This window comes from Gymnoscopelus braueri, assembly GCF_963280865.1.
Source record: "Gymnoscopelus braueri genome assembly, chromosome: 22".
NCBI classification, from domain to species: domain Eukaryota; kingdom Metazoa; phylum Chordata; class Actinopteri; order Myctophiformes; family Myctophidae; genus Gymnoscopelus; species Gymnoscopelus braueri.
In genome coordinates, this window is record NC_137624.1 from 31,114,463 (window position 1) to 31,133,664 (window position 19,202).

Sequence of the window (19,202 nt, forward strand, 5' to 3'; positions counted from 1 at the left end):
TCGTTACCAAGGCAGTGGACGTGATCCTGCATACAGTCTAACCATCAGTAATATCCAGACTGAAGATGCAGGAGTTTACTACTGTCAGCAGCATGATGACTTTCCGCTCACACAGTGATACAGAGTCGTACAAAAACCTCCTACATAACCAAGTGACTGAAACAAGATGTTGGCTCCTGTCTGTCTGTGGTAAGACTGAATGTATTTACTGAATACAACCATTTTGTATTGCTAATAAGAAACATTGTTAGAAATAAATGAGTATATATATGTACATACACATACAGTATACAGATTTTTATATTTAATATATATGTGTGCGTGCATGTGAGTGTGCCTGCGTGTGTGCACGACAGTGCATGCATGTGCGTGTATATGTTTATATGTATATCAAAAGTTATGACTTGGTCAAGAATAGTTATAAGACATTGTTATAGTTACAATTGATACAATAATACAAATTCAATGACATGACCTTTTACACTACACACTGAATAATTTCACTGACTATGTGAACAGAATGTATTTAAAAAGAACTAGATCATTGTTAGTAATACAAGTAAGACGCGCGAACGCGGTAAGCGAACGCAAAAAAAGAAAAAAAAGAATGAAAAAAAATATTTAAAAAAAAGTAACCAATACATTTTTTTTTTTTTTTTCAAAAAAAATCTGCGTTAAAAGGAGCATCTTAGAAAAATACAAATTCACAAAAAAAAAACTTGGAATGTTTTTGAACAATTCAACAAAGTGTTTGAAGTGCCTGTTTCACCCACTTCCGGGGGGCGGAGCCAAAATCCGAGCCCGATGTATTTGTTCGTAGACCCCCACTTAGGGGGGGTAGAAAAAGTTTGGGAGCGATTCGGGCACTTTTCATTTAACATGGGGTTTCAATGGGGAGTTTTTAGGAGCCTTCTCCGGGGCGTGGCTTCCGGGGGAAGGGGCGGGCTTAAACGCAACCTTGACAGGTGTGTTCAGTTTTCAAAGACCTTTCATTTGATGTATGGTACGTCTAAATTGGACATTTACTTATCTCAGAGGAGCTGCACACAGGCAGTGCACACAGAGACACAGAGATACAGAGATACAGAGACACAACCCGAGCAGGGTTACATAGTAAGCTCCACTTGGTCGGAGGCGCGGCTTCGCCGCGCCTCCTCCCGCGTTCGCAATAAAATAATATTACAGTAACAGTATTAGTCAGTTATTCATAATGCATTAGCTGCAGTGGTATTACAGTATGTGAGTGAGTGAAGTCATTGATGTGTAGAGGAGGTTTTTGTACGATGGTTTCACCACTATAGATCACTGTGGTACACGTTCGGTGGAGGAACCAAACTCATTGTCAAAAGTAAGTAGTGATTTTATTGTTGCATTTACCTTCCTTAGATGATTGACTTGTATTTGGATTTATTCTAAAAATGAGTGATTATTTTTATACAGAAGCTCATTTATTATTAAAATGTACTTATTATTTTGTGAAGAAAAGTGGCGTAATAAGCAAAAGACCTGTACTATGTATTGTTTTGTAATTAAAACAGAATAATTATCTGTAAAGCATTAATGACATACTGTGCATTTTACTTAAATATTAACTGACTCAATATGTAGTATGTTTTAATGTAATGTCATTAAAATTGTAGTAGTAGTAGTAGTAGTAGTAATAATAATAATAATAATAATAATAATAATAATAATAATAATAATATCATAATATCATAATTAAATAACGTAACGCTTTTTTACATCTTTCATTTAATAGGAAAACCGTGACAAAACTTTTTCTTGAATGTAAAATATGATAGAATTAAGTAATTAATCAGTAATAACATGCTTACTAGTAGTAAGTACTAAGTAGTAAAGTAATACTATGTATATCACCAAAGTTAACTAGTTATTTAGCTGGGATTTTCTGACTCTAATCTATGCAGTTAATATAGTAGAGACGATACAGTTAATAATAGACGGTACAGTTAGACACTTATGTTACAGTAGATGCTGTACCATGTTAAATGTAGTGAATAGTAACTGTCTCTCTTCCTGTTCAGCAGTGCTCTTCTACAGTACTGAATGTCTTAGTGCCGTGTTCTAATAATGAACTTCATCTATTGTGTATCTGTTTGCTGTATGTGATTCTATATTATAGCTGTACGTCAAATGAAGCTCATATAAATTCATTGTTTCTTCTCTCTATTACATGTGATGATTCTATGCTAGTTGAAGGTACAAATAGAATTCACTGTGTTCTCTTCTGTCCAGCTGGTGTGTCGGTCAGGCCCTCTCTCTCTCTGCTTCCTCCCTCATCTGAGCAGCTCTCTGCTGGGGACTCAGCCACCCTGGCCTGTCTGCTCAGTGGCTACAACCCCCCAGGAGCCCAGGTAAACTATTAACCGCATGGCCAAAACGTACACTATAAGTTGTCTCATAGTTACATAGTGCATAAATATATATTTAAACAATGTGTAAATCATGAAATGTTATTATCAGTTATGTATTTTACTAGTTTTACATTTTAACTACAACTCAACATGTTACTTATGGTGAGACATAACTTATTCTAAGTACATACGTAGCCAGTAGCACACAAGTATCCATTGTACATTTTGTAATCATGAGATGGTGTTGCCAGGTGAGCTGGGAGGTGGAGGGGAAGGAGGTGACGGCCGGGGTCCTGACCTCAGAGGAGGTGGTGAAGGGCGGCCGCTACGGGCGCAGCAGCACCCTGACCATGAGCAAGGCACTGTGGGAGCAGGGAGAGGTGTTCAGCTGCAAGGTGACCCATGAAGGAGACACACAGTCCACTGAAATCACCAGGACACAGTGTGGGAAGTAGAGACATGTTGATAGAGAGCTTCTGAACATGTATGGCTTTATAGAAAGAAAGAAGAATCTAATAAAAAACACATGATGTTAAGTAAAGCCATTGTCACCTGAAGAAGCCTTCCTTTTTTAAATTGACATAAATACTTTCATGGTGTCAGAGGCAGAGAGCTGCTTGTCTACATTTCTTCTAAAACTCAGAGACAGTTGCTTTAAGTTTAGGTATGATTCCAAAACTCTTGGCTCAATGCTTATGAAAATGAATGGTCTTTATAAAGTAAAAGCAAATAAAAATAAATGTTGATGAAGTAAGCATTTTGTCATTCATTTTTACTGTTACACTGTGGGATGTAGAGAGATGCTTCATCCATAAGATGTCGGTGACTAAATAATGTCATGGTTTATCTTGCTGCTGCAACACCCCAGCACCCCTATTCTGGGGGTAACATTCGCCCAAAATAGCAGAGCTACAAGCTCACAATGCGTCTGCTATTTTTGGCGAAGATATTTGGCGTAGATCGAAATGGAGCGCGCCAAGTACAGTGCAACTCAGATCCGTTTTAATAAGTATAGTCATTTTCAAGTAGTCAAACTGAAGTCACCCTAGGGTGCCACGGCACTCACTTTGAGAAACCCTGCTCTATAGTTAGAAGCATAAACCACTCTACCATGACCATGCAAATCTAAGTCTATACGGAAATACAGTTGGTGGAAATTACCTACCTGTACTTAAGCACAACTTAGAGGTACTTTTGCTACTTGAGTAGCCTATGTAGATTTTTCAATACTTTATACTTCTACTACATCTCAGAGGCAAATATTGTACTTTGTAGGCTACTCTACTGCAGTTATTTGAAAACATCACCTTATAGTTATTTTGTAGATCCAGAATGTATATATATATTTTATATAACATACATTAAGGAAGGAATGATCTTATGTTGACCATGTTGCTCTGTTCTCTTTACAGGAGAAATCAGTTTTTGCTGAATTATTGCATGTTGGGTCAAATTGGTGGTTAATGCTGTGATTAGAAGGTGTCTGCTTATACTATAGTTTCATGGTTAGAACATTATGAAGTGATCACATTGTTTCTCATTCTGATGGGCTTTACATGGTATATTTACAGTACATTTATGGACATTGAATTGAAGAATTATTCGTTATAACTTTATATTTTACTTTTGAAACTAACTAAAACATACTAGTGCAAACAGCATATTCCATTCCATGTTGCATCTCTTCTCTTTACAGATGAAATCAGTTTTTCTTGATGATGAAATCAAGGTTTAAAAGAAGAGAACAGAGTTTGTATCACTATTCCTGTGGATCACAACCATATAGTGTGCTCAGAAGAACATCTGAAGATTATCATGAAGTGTCTTCAGTGTGTGGAGAAACCAGAGAACCGTGAAGATGTAAATCTCATGGAGTCCCCTGGGACAGCTGACATGCTAACAGTTAGCACAGTTTCACTGTCCACTGAGCAGATGTTAAGAGTTTCATAATGGGTCTAAGACAGTGAAACTGCTTTCGGCTGTGAGCTGTGTAGAGGCCCCACAAGATGTGATTACAATTTGGGGTTGATTGGACGTAGAGTTCACGAGTTTAGTCATATCTTTGGTGAAATAGACCCCTCCTACAAACTGACTCATAAATTAGCAATCTGACTCATAAATATTATCACATGTCTCCACAGATAATTTAAGTGTGAGATAATAATGGCCATGGCCTATATGGGGAATTTCCATGATCCAAGGAAAGCGAAAAGCGGCTTGGTATAGCGCAACCATGAGGCCGATTAGGAGTGTCTTATCCTTGGCCTACCCCATTTGACTTGAAGGGCAAGTGGACGGGGGAGATGTTATAGCCTACTTGCCATGCACAGATTGCAAAATTATTCTGAGAGCGTCTCATTGATTGTGAGAGTGATTGGCAGAGTGGGGCAGGTGGTCAGCCACTGGACCTCACCTGGGGTTGATTGAGGAGCCTATATACACTGCAGCAGTTTACTTTATTCCCTCCTTTGTCACATACAACACCCGGTATGTGACAGTTACAGTATATATGACTAAATATGACTACTTATTTTTTCTCTAACATAAAAAATGCATGTTGCTTTATTCTGGATAGATTACCTGCAATACTCGATATTAAACCAGTAGGCCTAGTTGTTTGTCCCCTGTCTCCAACAGACAAGGTCACAAAATATGTCATTATTATTTTTTTAAATGTATGCCTGTATAGGCTATATTCTGTAGGGGTGCCAACCATAGACTGTAAAAAAGAATGGACAAATTGGTGGTGCCAACAGAAAATGTGGGAGTGCTTCAACACCCCCTACAAGTGGGCTAAAATGCCCCTGATGGAGCTCATTGGAGGTTTAAACAGAATGTTTCACTTTGATGTGTTGTTGCTGGAGGGCCCTGAATAAAAGTTAGTCCACCCAAGAGGCTCACGTTTTTCCAAACACGTTTATTTTGGCATAAAAAGTCAGTTAAGGCTGTCCGGTACACTGTTGTCATTCTTTATCCTTTTGGGCTGGGGGGGAGGAGGGGGGGGGGGGGGTAGAGGGGGTGAAGGTTGGGGGGAAGGGGGGAGGGTGTTCTGGGCCAATGAGGGGGGGTTAGAGAAATAAAAAGCGCCGGATGGGCGGTTGAGAGTGAGACTGGTTGCAACTACACCAGGTGTCCAGCAGAGGTCACTGTTCACTTGCTGGCGGTGAGGTTGAAGCATCCCCTCTGGTGGAACTGCATGTCCCTAACGCGACGAATGGACTGGATCTGAGGCTGGAAGGCGCAGAACTCGTTGTAGTGTCTGTAGTCACCACACTCAAACAGGTACTGGTAGCCTCTGTAGCCGGGGTACTGGTAACCCACCCAACTGAGGACAAACACAAGAGAAACTTCATTAGAAATGTGTCTTTGACCCCCCCAAACAATGTGCCCTTTCTCTTTGCAGATGTATAGAAATGTTAGTCCTTGGGTCTATTTTCTATCTATCTTCACTTTAGTTTCTACTTCCTCTGAGCACTGTATTTAGTATGGTCTAATTCTCTCAAGGTTATGTCGACATTATTATTCCTCAAAGTACTAAGCCTTTGTTCTGTCAAGCATAAATGTGAAATGTGCCCGTGGTCTATTTTAGAAGTGTGCTCTGTCTTCTTCTCAGCCTTCTCATGTTGACATAGAACTGAACCACTTTTAAAACCAGCCCTCATTATTTCTGGTCATGTCATCAGAGAAAAGAAATGATGGAGCTTGTACGAAAAAAGCTAATTTCACCTGTAAAATCTGTGATGTGACAATGAAGCTTATTCCGATTCTGTATAGCTCTGGATTCTGTGTGTGTGTGTGTGTGTGTGTGTGTGTGTGTGTGTGTGTGTGTGTGTGTGTGTGTGTGTGTGTGTGTGTGTGTGTGTGTGTGTGTGCGTGTGCGTGTGTGTACTGTGTACTCACACTCCTCCGGGCACCCTCACGCTGCCCACTCTGTCGCAGAAGCCATGCGCCCAGAGGGTGGGCACGTCATCCTCCTGGATCTCCATCTTGTTGCCCTTGAAGTCGGAGAGCTCAAATAGGCAGATCTTGTGCTCCATGCTGTCCTGTGGAGGGGAGGGGGTGGAGTGGACAGGTTTTAGCTCAGTTTTCTGTGTTGTTCAACCTGTATGTTGACTACTTCAGAAGGTCGAGGTCATACTCCTAACTGCCACTTATGTTTATGTTGAAATGTCTTGTCTGATATATGCTGCTATATGATGTCTCAGCTGTATGAAAGACTATAAATCCCAGTCCACACCAATGCAACTAGTCGCAACTTGCATCCAGGAGCAAGAAGTTGCAGTGGTCTGGACTGACCAGTTGCAGACCGGTGCCATTTGGGGATAATGGCTGCAAGGAGTTGCAAGTAGTTGCAGTTGCAAGGAGTTGCATTGGTGTGGACTGGCCTTTAGTCTAACTTCAGGCACCGTGGTAGGTAGGCTAGGTAGTGGTTCTCATGAGGCAGTCACTGCCGTAAGAGTTGTACCTACAGTAGTAGCAGTAGGCCCTACTGTAACTCACCATGCGGATGGGCCTGAGAGACATGAGGCAGTCACTGCGGTAGGAGTTGCTCCAGGTGTCCCAGCGAGGATACTCTCCCTTCTCCAGGATGAACATCTCCCCACGGAAGTTAGTTTGCTCAAAGGCGACAAAGCTGAAGAGGGGGTGCAGCCGCCGAGGGCAGGGAGAGCACAGGGGGGGAGAGGAGGGGAGAGGAGGATTATTGGAAAGATAGTGACCCAAAAGGAAAGATATAGTGACCCAAAAGGAAAGATATAGTGACCCAAAAGGAAAGATATAGTGACCCAAAAGGAAAGATAGTGACCCAAAAGGACACCTTGAGTGCCCTCAGAGGTGGACACTCACAGTCATTTTAAGTGCATTTACTCTGCATTTAAGCATAACCTAGAAAGCTACCCAACCATATATCATCTGTAGTATTAAAGTGAGCAATCACATGATGTACTGTATATGATTCCGAAATGGGCATTCTGCGTAATGACTACTTTTACTTGTTTGTTACCTGATTGTCCCGACTTAGATAGCAGAAGTACATTTTAGAATGTGTTTGCCTCATATTAGTGGGTTACATTTGGGACCCATTGGGTGTGTGTGTGCATGCATGTGTGTGTGTGTGTGTTGTGTGTGTGTGTGTGTGTGTGTGTGTGTGTGTGTGTGTGTCCACTTACGGGCCGCACTCAACAATGATACTACGCACTCTATCCATGCCGCGGTCACACACGTTCATACACTCGTTCTGGACCTCCATCATTCTGCCCTGGAAGTTCTCCTGGTCGAACAGCATGATCTGAAGAACAAGTTAAACACACAAGCACATGTTCATGATCTGGAGAACAAGCTACACACAGAAACACATCTTCATGGAGTACTGGATTCTCTCTTCATCTCTAGTCTCTCTCTCTCTCTCTCTCTCTCTCTCTCAACTTATGACTTATGTTGAATTACCCATCCCTGTACTGCTTAAGATTTATGAAGAAAAGAAGTATGTAGGCTTCTGTGTAGCCTATGGATAAATACTTGAAAACAATGGCAATACCATAACTGTGTGTACAATGTACAACATCTACTCTGTGTGACTATACCTCACCGCCAACAATTAAAAAACATATTACAACATTTTCTAAAGCTGCTGTTTTTGGGGAAATCGGCTATTTACCCTATCATCATAATGAAATGCCAACATCTCAATTAGGTTTCTTTAAAAGTGAATTGATCGTGACCCCTGGTAAGCAATAAGCTGCATGTGAAGTTCTGCTCCTTTTTTTTTGCTGTTTGCCCCCAGAATAGGGACATTCAAGTTGGTTAAAGAAGAGTAGGATGATGTTGGACATAAACAGTAGGATGTTGGACACAAACAGTAGGATGATGTTGGACATAAACAGTAGGATGTTGGACATAAACAGTAGGATGTTGGACATAAACAGTAGGATGATGTTGGACATAAACAGGGACTCACTCTGAAGTTGCCCATGCCAGGCTCTCCGGTCTTGGTGGCCTTGCTGCTGGCAGCGGGGGCGGGGGCACCCTTGTCCTTGGCATCGGTGCCCTGGCTAGAGGCGGACTTGGCGGTCTGAGACATGGCTAGTGAGTCTGCGGTGAGGAGGGACAGAGGAAGAAGGCAAGACGGCAAGATGGTGAAAATAAAGTCATAGTGGTAGCATAGAGAAATAGAATGGCTGAATGAATGAGAATGGGAGGGCAGAAGACCAAACAGTCACGCCCGATCCCGGAATAGGTGGCACTGGCTTAATGGTGACAGGTAGACATGTAGGCTTGCTGGTGACAGGTAGGCATGTATGGGCTTTTTCTGTACAGGTTCTATATCCAAAAGGAGTGCAACGATCGATTCTTTTCATAGCGAATATTCTATCGATTACTTTTTCAATTAATCATTCAAACGTGTATTGTTATTTATTTATTGATTTTACATCAATCAATCAACGCGGGAACAACTTTTCTAACCGATTCTTTTATGGACTATATACAAAAAATATAGTCACGCAGAAATGGCAACAATTGCCAATATGCAAGCTCACTTGTGAGCTTGTAGATAGGCTATGTTAGATCACCTATTTCCGCCATTTATTAAAATAGATAATTGTTTTATAATCAATTAAATTGATTAGTTTGATTAACTGTTGCACTCCATAGGTGGTTGGGATTTGGACTAAAAGCAAGGCATCCCAGGACAGGAGCCTGCTGTTTCTGTGACACTGGCAGGCCTGGGCTTCTGTTTGGAGTCTTTCACCGCCTGTGGGTGGGTCGTGGTGGGTACAGGGAGACTAGTGCTATGGCTGTGAATGTGTGGTGGTGGTCCCTGGTTATTACTATGACAGTGGATGGATGGCCTATGTTGGCTGTCTGCTGTAGTGTGTGTCTGTGTTGTGTCCTTACCTGTGTTATACGGCTTGCGGTGCCCGTGTGTGTGGGTGGCTGGCTCGTGCTGGTCCCTTCAGACCTGCATCCAAGCTTTTATACCCTGGCAAGGGCCGAGTGCAGGGGCTCACAGTACAATGAAAAGCCCCTCGTCATCACAGTCGGCCCGTGCCAAAGCCAGCGGGTCATTGCATAGCCTAGAATCGCCACTGGCCATGCCTGTAAGCAGTTTGCTTGTCAAAGGAAAGCCCTGACAACGCACTTTGTGCACTCTGTTGGTGCCGTACGGGGCTCTGAGCTGTAGTTGAATATGGAGAGAGGCAATGCAAGGGACCAGAGTGCTTAAAGAGTTAACTTTATTCAATTTATTACCCACCCCACCTACCCGCACAAACACAGCTTCAGTGTTGAAGTTCAGTTTATTTGTAGACTATTTGTTTTCGTTTTTACTTGTGTTACTTGCTAATTGTATAATTCAAGTTAAATGTTCTTTTCATTTATTGAAGTTTATATACTAAAACATTTTATCTATCAGAAAGTTATTTGTGTTTATATTTTAAGTTGCTTTACGGTAAGTTAAATGTTAGCTAGAAACTTTAATCTAACTTGTTCTCCTTTTTTTTCTTTGCACTTTTTGACAAGATATTGCTCAAAACATCAGTAATTGGTGGTTTAGGACTCTGGCATCGGTCAGGCTCTGATTGGATGCCTTAAGAAAAGTCACTTTAAGGCAGTGGTTCTCAAAGTGGGGTCTGCAGACCCCCAGGGGCCCTTGAAAGGGTTCCAGGGGGTCCCCAAAAAGATTAGCTAACAAAGCATCAAAAATCAATATAACCACTTCAACCTTATTTTATACTTTGGCTATAATTTGGCAACACAACGCTCACAATGCAGCACATTGCGAGCTTGCTATCTGCTATTTGGCTGTGTGTTGAACAATTGTAACAACACAAATCTTCAATCATCAAGTGTGCAGTGCTTCTTGAAATAACTATGAAGAACAACATCCAGAATACAATTGATTTATAACAATACAGTTGCTGTTGTTGCTGTTGTTGTTGTTATTCTGTGTATCAGCAATCAAGTGCAAAGTGGAAAATTTGGCAAATCTTTAAATTGTTTTGGAAAATGACAGACAGACAGACAGACAGACAGACAGACAGACAGACAGACAGACAGAAGCCTTTCCCTCACAATCCAAACAGTCCTAAACAGATATCAGCATCAATGAAATTTTCCTGTTACGTTATCAAGTACACTGTTACAGTACATGTTTGATATTATGAACTTACACGCAGTCATGATTCATAGAGTTTGCGTTTATACACACAGATTAGAATCAGACGGCTTATTATTGGATTACATCACTTAGACTGTGATTATTTCTAGCGGAGGGATCGGGGTTAATCTGATCATGTAAATCTCTCACATCACCATCACTGTGTAGATTTCATCCCATACAACTGCTACATTATGTAATCCTTCACGCTCTATGCACTGCAGCCATATTGGAAAAAATATTGGACCTCTTATTTACTTCCTTCCTTCCTTCCACAAGTCTTATCATCAATTATACTAATCAAGGCTCTGTACCATTTAGTGTAGCACAGTGGTTCTCAATCCTTTTAATTTCAAGGACCCCCATAACTCTCATAGTTACTGTACACATCCTTAAGGGGCCATTCGGAAACCTCTCAAGGAACCATGAGGGTCCCTGGACCACACTTTGAAAGCCACTGGTGTAGCAGAGTGTTTCCAGTGAGCCAACATGCACAATATCAGCACCCTGACTCTGTTTGACCAGAATGGAACAGAGCCTTCAATAGTATCATTGAAAACACCTATGAAGGAAGTAAGGAAGAGGCCCAACTTCTTTCCAATATGGCTGATATGCATAGAGCCCATTCATTTAGTATTTATAGTGTAAAGGTTTGCAGATGTAATAAAAAATATATATATATATTTTCTAACCGATTATTCTATTGATTACTTTTCGATTAATTGAATACTTTGTTTTTTTTAATAAATCAATGAATCGATTTACCATTTAAGTCCTATTTTATACTTTGTCACACAACAGGGTTGCTGACATTGAAAATAGGTGATCTACAAGCTCACAACGTGTCACACTCCTATGCGTTGTGAGCTTGTACATCGGCTTTTTTCAAAAGTTGTATTTTTGTGGAATTTCTTTTTTGCTGGGATTTCTTCTATGTCATGCCCAAAATAGAGATAGATATTGATTATTTTTGTAAATTATCAATTATTTTTCATAATTGATCATATCGATTAGTTCAATAAACTATTATGATAAATAGCCAAAATAACACATAAATGAAATAATTAATTTTTGCAATTTGGATTGTAAGTAAAAAAGAAAAGGTCATTGAGCATTAAGTCGTGACTGTTAATAATTGGTATTTATAGAAATAATCATTTGGTAAAAAAAAAAGAGTGGAAATGTCTCAGCTATGCACTTGGTGAAGAGATTCCAGAGTCATATGACAGTAATTGCAGGGTCCATTAGGCACGGTTGGCATGAGAGTTAGGTACTTAACTTCCTTTGAGATCTGCAGTATTGTTCACATTCTGTGAGCAGCATGAGCAGGAATGTGGACTTACTGCCACAAGCAGTGTTTGTGTTCACTAGTACAGTGGTCCTTTGGCTGTTATACACCAATGTGCACGCACGCACGCACGCACGCACGCACGCACGCACGCACGCACGCACGCACGCACGCACGCACGCACGCACGCACGCACGCACGCACGCACGCACGCACGCACGCACACACACACACACACGCACACACACACACACACACACACACACACACACACACACACACACACACACACATATTGTGCAGATGCTATTAGCGATTGATATAGTTACTATATCTTGGGCACTTGTTTTTGTGTTTTTTTTTTATTCTATGATCGATTTGTTCATTAGACCACACATATTAAGAATTTTATATTTAGATAGCATGTTATTTAGAGAGATGGTAGGCTCATTGATTAGCTGGTATTCTATAGTTCCAAATATACACAACGTGACTTAGAGAGCATGTTGTTTAGAAAGATTCTAGGTTCATGTTTACCTCCTAGTTTCTTTGAGGCCCTGTAAGGTTCTCTCTGCACTCTATTTATGTGATTTAACCTGTTATTGACTAGAGACAGAGTTCAATAAATACTTGGCTCTGTATAAGGGTAGGTAGGTACTTTATTCATCCCCGAGGAGAAATGAAAGTGATACAGCAGCTCTCAGAGAGACATCAATAAAAACACATTAAAATAAAGAAATAAAAAATAGGCATCTAAGCATAGTCAACCTACTATATACAAAAGGTCTGCTAAATCAATAAATTGTAATTGTAATTGAGGGCTTAGCTAAATTTCCATGAACTGCTGTAATACAGCAGCCTCCTGCAGAATATTAGTTTTTCAATAATATCAGTTTAGTTTTAAAAATAGAAAATAATGAAGATATTAATTTAGCCAAATGAACCATGGCGTCCCTATTCTGGTGAGGAACATTTGTCAAAAACCTACAGTATGAGCTCACAACGTGTCACAACGTGTGCTTGTAGATCTTTCGCCAAAGAGATTTGGTACATAAATGGGGGGGAAAAGTGTGCGGGCCTAGTGAAGACCCCTGGGGGATTCGGGTCGATGAAGTATTTTACTAGTAGCGTTTAATTGGTTAGAGATATTGGATTTCCTTTATTACATCAACACACCTGAAACAGAAAATAACACATCTCGAAGTGCTCGGGTGGCGCAGTGGCGCAGTGGTGAAGTGCCTTCCCGCCACCATGGGGGTTGTTAGTTCGAATCCACCGTGGTGCATCCGGCTTTGCCGGGAGACAACACTATTGGCCCGTGTTCGGTGGAATGACGCCGGGCAAAGAGGGTGATGATTGTCACTGCATGTACTTCTTCCTACATGCTGGGGCGGCACCTGTCATCAGTGGTGTAAAGTAACTAAGTACATGTACTCAAGTACTGTGCTTAAGTAGGCTACACTTTTGAGGTACTTTATTGGGTATTTTCAATTTTTCAATACTTTTACTTCTACTCCACTGCACCTCAGAGGCAAATATTGTACTTTTACTCCACTACAATTATTTAAAAACTTTAGTTGCCAGTTACTTTGAAGATCACTTTGATTATTATTACAAAACATACATTAATCACTTCAGCCCTATTTAAACTTTGGCTATTTGAAAATAGCCGATCTACAAGTTGTGACGCACCACGTTGTGAGCTTTGTAGATCTGCTATTTTCTGCTAAGATTTTCTAAGATTTCTGCTGAGATTTTTTATAAATGGTATACATAATGATAATTTGTGAAACATTCTGCATTATCAGTACTTTTACTTTTGGTACTAAGTATATTTTGATGCCAATACTTTTGTACTTTTACTCAAGCAAATTTTGATTACTGGACTTTTACTTTTACTTGAGTGTTTCTACATTGCAGTATTGAGACTTTTACTTAACTCTTTCACTGCCAGACTTATTTCTGGCTGCGTGCACCCATTGCCATCGATTTTCTGATTTTCTTACCTTACTGGAGAGAATATTTATCTCCAGTATGATCAATCCCCTGATAGTTGGTAATCACGGGGTGTTTCACTGTGCTTCCGTGAAAAGAAAAGATTAATGTCATCCGCGACCCCGGCAAAATAGTATGTCTCGTCAAAAATACATAATAAAACACAGGAAGCGAGATACAGACGATTTCCCAAAGTCGTTAAGTACAACATTTTAGTACCTTTCCCACCACTGCCTGTCAAAAAAAAACAAATGAAAAGGAGAGTAGTAGGAAAGGGGGGAGACAATAAAATTAAAGAATGAAAATTGCATTCTTGCTATAACTCGTATGTACACTGCTTTGTAAACTCTACTATGTGTAATTTTGTATGCTGTGTTCATGAATATGTTCTGACCCTCCTAAATAAACAACTAAAGTAAAGTAAAGATGAGCGAAACAGACATGGTCACAGTCTTTTCTCGTCCGTCCATGATGAAGGCCAAAACAGGTTTCTGAATCGTTTCCATATGAACTGGCCTGGAATGAAAGCTTTTGAACTTTATGAAGACTGAAGAGTTCCATTTTGTTTTTGATTGGATGTTCTCTCCCCTCTTTGAGACACAGATCACCTTCTAACAACTGTTCATTTGTCTTGAACACCGTAAAGCGCTCTTTTTTTAAATCCAACCTACAGACCAACCTCTTTTCTATTGATTTTAGCTCTGTCTAAGGGCAACTAACTCCTGTTTTTGCAATGGCCACTGAACATAACATAATGTAGATTCTGTATTGTAAATTTCTGTGTTTAAGTTTTTTTTTTAAAGGGTTTTTAAATTGTATTGCTATTTATGTTTTTAGTTAGCCTATCTATATTTTATTTTTTAATTGTTTTCTGTGGTCCCTAATTTTGAGGTCTATTTCATGTTATTTTGAATGGAAAGCACTTTGGATAAACTTGTGTTGTCTTTAAATGTGCTATATTACAAGTAAAGGTGACTTGACTTGACTTCTCTCTATTTTTAGACAAGGCCAGTCGTCTGGCTTTGAGGCGGTCATCACTTGTCTCCTGTCCACCCTATACCATCTCCTCGGCCTTGGCCATTCTCTCTGCTGCCCCTGCCGGCTGGCCGGCCGCGTGTCTCTCAGTGTCCATGGCACCCATGGGTGATACTGTGGGCGTCTGCACTTCTGCTCCCTCCATAGATTAACCCTGCCTTTGTGGCGCGGGACAATGCGAAGCCCCTCCCTCGCTGCTGAGCCGGTGCTTTCAGCATGGCCCCTTGCCAGGGGAGGCTTTAAAAGGGTGGGGGCGCGTGCTGGCCCTCACTCTCACGCCAGGACATCCCCCCAAGGGCATCAAAGCAAGGTGAGTTCCTGTCCCCGTTCTCCCTCCATTAGCCCAGCCAGCCAGCCAGGGCCAGCACAGCCACACATAGGCCCCACACTCACACCCTCTCGCCCCCCTAGCCCCGCACCACACAGCCAGCCTTCCACACACACAGGCTCCAGGGCCAACAACACCGCCAGTCCTTGGTGAGTTCAGGGGCGATTTTTACTCTGGTCGAGCGAAGGGGTCGCGCACCAAAAATAGGCGATCTACAAGCTATTTCTTTTTAAGCTTATATTATATATATACGGTAAGCTAAAATATATTTCAATATATTTTTATATATATTTTTTTTTTTACAATTTGCATTTTGTTTTATATTATTTATTTACTGTTATATGTTGCTACTATTGTTTGAAAATAATGATATTCATTTATTCATTCATTTATTTATTTATGTATTTTTCATTTATTTATTTATAATATTAATTATCAGAGGCCTACAGCGCTTGTAGATCTGCTATTTCCGGTGTGCGACACACACAGTACAACTAAGTACAATCCGGCAACAACCTGTGGTGGTGGTGGTGAGCACCGATGAAATTTGAAAAAAAACAAAAACATGTGAGATCAGGTATAGAAAGAGGAGGACAAAGCTACAGCTCTCCCCAGATGAGGCCTCCCCTGGCTTCTTTTCCTTTCCTGCATTTGTGTAGTCTAGTAACTGTAAATAGATGCTGATGATGCTTTCAGTGCTGGAAATTATTATGCACCCAGGCCAGGCCGACCCTGCATGCTATTCAGGCCATTCTACTGCTAGTGCTGTGGAGCCCTCTCTAATAGAATGTAGCTGCATTGTGCCTTTTCACACACTGCATTGTAGCACTGCAAGCCTTTCATTGCAGAGACAAAAGAACTATGTAGTGTAAATGGAGTTGTGATGAATACTTTATAACACTGACAGTGTCCTGAGGTGCTGACCTCCTGCCTATTGGAGCGACAGTACTCTGTGTGGATTTTCAAACACCATCTTTCAGCTCCATTTCTCCATTACTGTTCAGCACTGCAGCTGTCTAATGTGTTTACTTACTAGCTCAGGGGTCATGAATTTGCTGTATAGTAAGCGTTGCAAGGTTTTGATGGTTAACTTTGTGTGTTGAGCCTGGGAAATGGAGAGGGGTGTGTGTGTGTCTGTCTGTCAGTAGTGTGATAGATAACATATTAGAGAGCCTATTTTCATAGTGAATGTTACAGGTTTTTGCCCCAAGTCCCCTTAAAAAAGTATTTCTTTTTCTTTTTCTTACAGACAACATGACTCATCATTGCACCAAGTTTTCCGGCCACTGGAAGGTGAGAATATTCATTGAAATGCATATTTAATGTCAATGTCAAGAACACCTCTCAAACTTGCGTTAGTCTAAGTCAGGATAAAGTCAACTGTTTCTTGCGACTTGATCTCAAAGTCACACAAAATATCCTCCACACGACTTGTCTGGAATAACAGTTCTTTCTAGTCTTGAAAACATAAAGGTCTATTTATGTCTTAGCAGAAGAATACTATAACAGAATAAATCCAGATGAAATACTGAACATATTTAAAGTACATAGCATCACTTTCCCTTCTATAATGAGATGCTGTACAGAGACATAGGCCCACACCACACATCCTAAACAAAGCATGGCGACAATCTAGGCTGTTTGCCTGCCAAATACATATTAATTTGGAGGGCCTGGGACCCTGCAGGCTCCTTGAGGGGGTTCCAAATGGACCCTTACAGGTCTGTAACTAAGTTATGAGGGTCATTGAAATTAAAAAGCTTCCAGCATGTGCACTTCCTGTCCCTGCTTGTCCCTCAGATCATGTTCTTTACTAAAACTGTCCTGTCCCTGCTTGTGTCTCTCAGATCATTGTCTTCGACGAGGAGTGCTTCCAGGGCCGTCGCCATGAGTTCACCTCCGAGTGCTGCAACGTGATGGAGTTCGGTTTCGAGACCGTGCGCTCCCTCAGGGTGGAGAGCGGAGCGTGAGTACACTTTTTACACGATCACAACATAATTATACAGGATATAGACTAACTGGGTTTGGGTTCAGTTTTGGTCATATTAGTTTTAGGGATAGTTATAAGTCTATATACATCATCATCATCATCATCATCATCATCTACTCTTGTGCCTTCTTTGTCTGGGTGTGTAGCTGGGTTGGCTACGAGCATGCCTCCTACCAGGGCCAGCAGTTCGTGCTGGAGAGAGGAGAGTACCCTCAGTGTGATGCTTTCGGAGGCAGCAACGCCTACCACATCGAGAGGATGACTTCCTTCAGGCCCATCGCCTGCGCTGTAAGTCAAACGGCAACAACAACCAAACCAAACCGGTCTTTGCCACCATCGCTTTTTACTACATCTGTTTCCATTATGCTAGTTTATCTTTGTTTGCATCCACAATATTCAGTGTTTAGCCACTTCAAACCCTATATATACTTAGTTGACCGGTGTCCCCCGCAGGGCTCTATAGGTCCGCTGGTATTTCTCTCTATACCAAACCCTGTTGGCTTATAGATCTCTGGAGCCGCAACTAACTATAAATCAGGCTTTATTATTTACTGAGCAAATGAGTGATGTGTTTGTATTGGTGCCTGTTGTCCTGCAGAACCACAGGGAGTGCCGCATGACCATCTTTGAGCGTGAGAACTTCATGGGCCGTAAGGGCGAGCTCAGCGATGACTACCCCTCCCTCCAGGCCATGGGCTGGTGCAACAACGAAGTGGGCTCTCTGAGGGTGCAGTCTGGATCGTGAGTGGCCATAAAATAACATCTCTCTCATCTTTTATGTTCTATTTTTGTTTCACAAGCATCATCATAGCTGGTTTTCCTGTAAGACTTGGTTCACACATGCACATCTCTCTGAATGGATACAGGCCTATATCTTCATCTTCATGTATATTGATGTATTTTTTCTTCTTCCAAACAGCTTTGTGTGCTACCAGTATCCCGGTTACCGTGGATACCAGTACATCATGGAGTGCGACCGTCACTGCGGAGAGTACAAACACTTTAGGGAGTTCGGATCCCATTCCCAGACCCCTCAGATCCAGTCCATCCGCCGCATTCAGCAGTAACCACTTCAACTCCTGACCCTCACTCTCCCATGTGATGCTTCACCTTTGACCCCTCTAATGCTCTTCCCAAATGCTGAATAAACTGTCTTTCTTAAACCCTACCGACCTCCGACCCTATGTGTATCTATATGTGTGTGTATATTATTATGTGTATTCAAATTAGAATGGATTAGAAAACAGTTGTTTTCCAACTAACAACTCAAAAGGGAAGTTGAGTATGTGAGTACCATTGATTGATTGATTGGTACTTTATTTAGTAAGACATGAGAACAACAGTACATGGAAGTACAAATTCACAATACAAGGTCTACTAAACTGGAAGACTCATTAAGCACTGAGCTTGTTTAAGATGAGATCCCCATGCACACAAATCATGATGACATATAAGAGACAGACAGATATACACACTATATACAGAACGTCATACAATCAGCTTACAGGTTACTGGTATGAAGAGAGAAAAATATGTACAAGAGAAGAAAAAAACGGGTAGGTTAAGACTTAGACAGGAACCATTTTCGAATTGCAGCCTCCTGAAGGTGTATCTTTAGGGCAGTTTTGAAAGTGAGTAGGGTTTTACACTCCTTTACTCCTTTTGGTAGGGCATTCCACATTTTTGTTGAATAGCATGAGAATGAGTTCATTCCCTTTGTTGAGCCAAATCTGGGTTGAACATGATTCGTGGAGCTGCCCTTGGTGTTATGATCGTGGACTCCATTAACGTTTTGGAAGTATTTTGACAAATACAGGGGGATACCAATGTTGTGGTGTATCTTGAAGACCAGGCCCATTGTAAGTTGCTGTACTCTGTCCTCAACCCTAAGCCATCCAATCCTAGAAAAATGAGCAGTCATCACATATTACCAGTGGGGAAAGGGGTAGCTACACTGCAACTTGTATTCATTTTCTAACTGGATTTTCTCTCAATTTTATGAATTCTTTAAAAGTGTAAATAAAGAACATAAACTA

The 19,202-nt window shown here is 41.1% G+C and overlaps 2 protein-coding genes and 1 long non-coding RNA gene across 3 annotated transcripts; 2 read left to right on the plus strand and 1 right to left on the minus strand.

Moving 5' to 3' along the window:
- The first annotated feature begins 439 nt into the window (after positions 1 to 439).
- Positions 440 to 3,129, plus strand: LOC308078497. The gene is made up of 3 exons (XR_013932525.1): positions 440 to 1,348; positions 2,257 to 2,375; positions 2,627 to 3,129. It is a non-coding gene; the product is annotated as an uncharacterized lncRNA (long non-coding RNA).
- Positions 3,130 to 5,525: 2,396 nt separating this feature from the next.
- On the minus strand, positions 5,526 to 8,454 carry crybb1 (crystallin, beta B1; the record flags this gene model as incomplete). Its single annotated transcript, XM_080419016.1, has 5 exons — positions 5,526 to 5,700; positions 6,276 to 6,418; positions 6,876 to 7,008; positions 7,544 to 7,662; positions 8,332 to 8,454. 5 exons carry the CDS (start codon positions 8,452 to 8,454, stop codon positions 5,526 to 5,528), a joined length of 693 nt encoding a protein of 230 aa, XP_080275142.1.
- A 6,569-nt stretch (positions 8,455 to 15,023) lies between these two features.
- On the plus strand, positions 15,024 to 18,233 carry cryba4 (crystallin, beta A4; the record flags this gene model as incomplete). The annotated part of the gene is made up of 6 exons (XM_080420294.1): positions 15,024 to 15,158; positions 15,260 to 15,325; positions 17,024 to 17,142; positions 17,313 to 17,454; positions 17,765 to 17,907; positions 18,086 to 18,233. 6 exons carry the CDS (start codon positions 15,024 to 15,026, stop codon positions 18,231 to 18,233), a joined length of 753 nt encoding a protein of 250 aa, XP_080276420.1.
- Between the last annotated feature and the right edge of the window lie 969 nt (positions 18,234 to 19,202).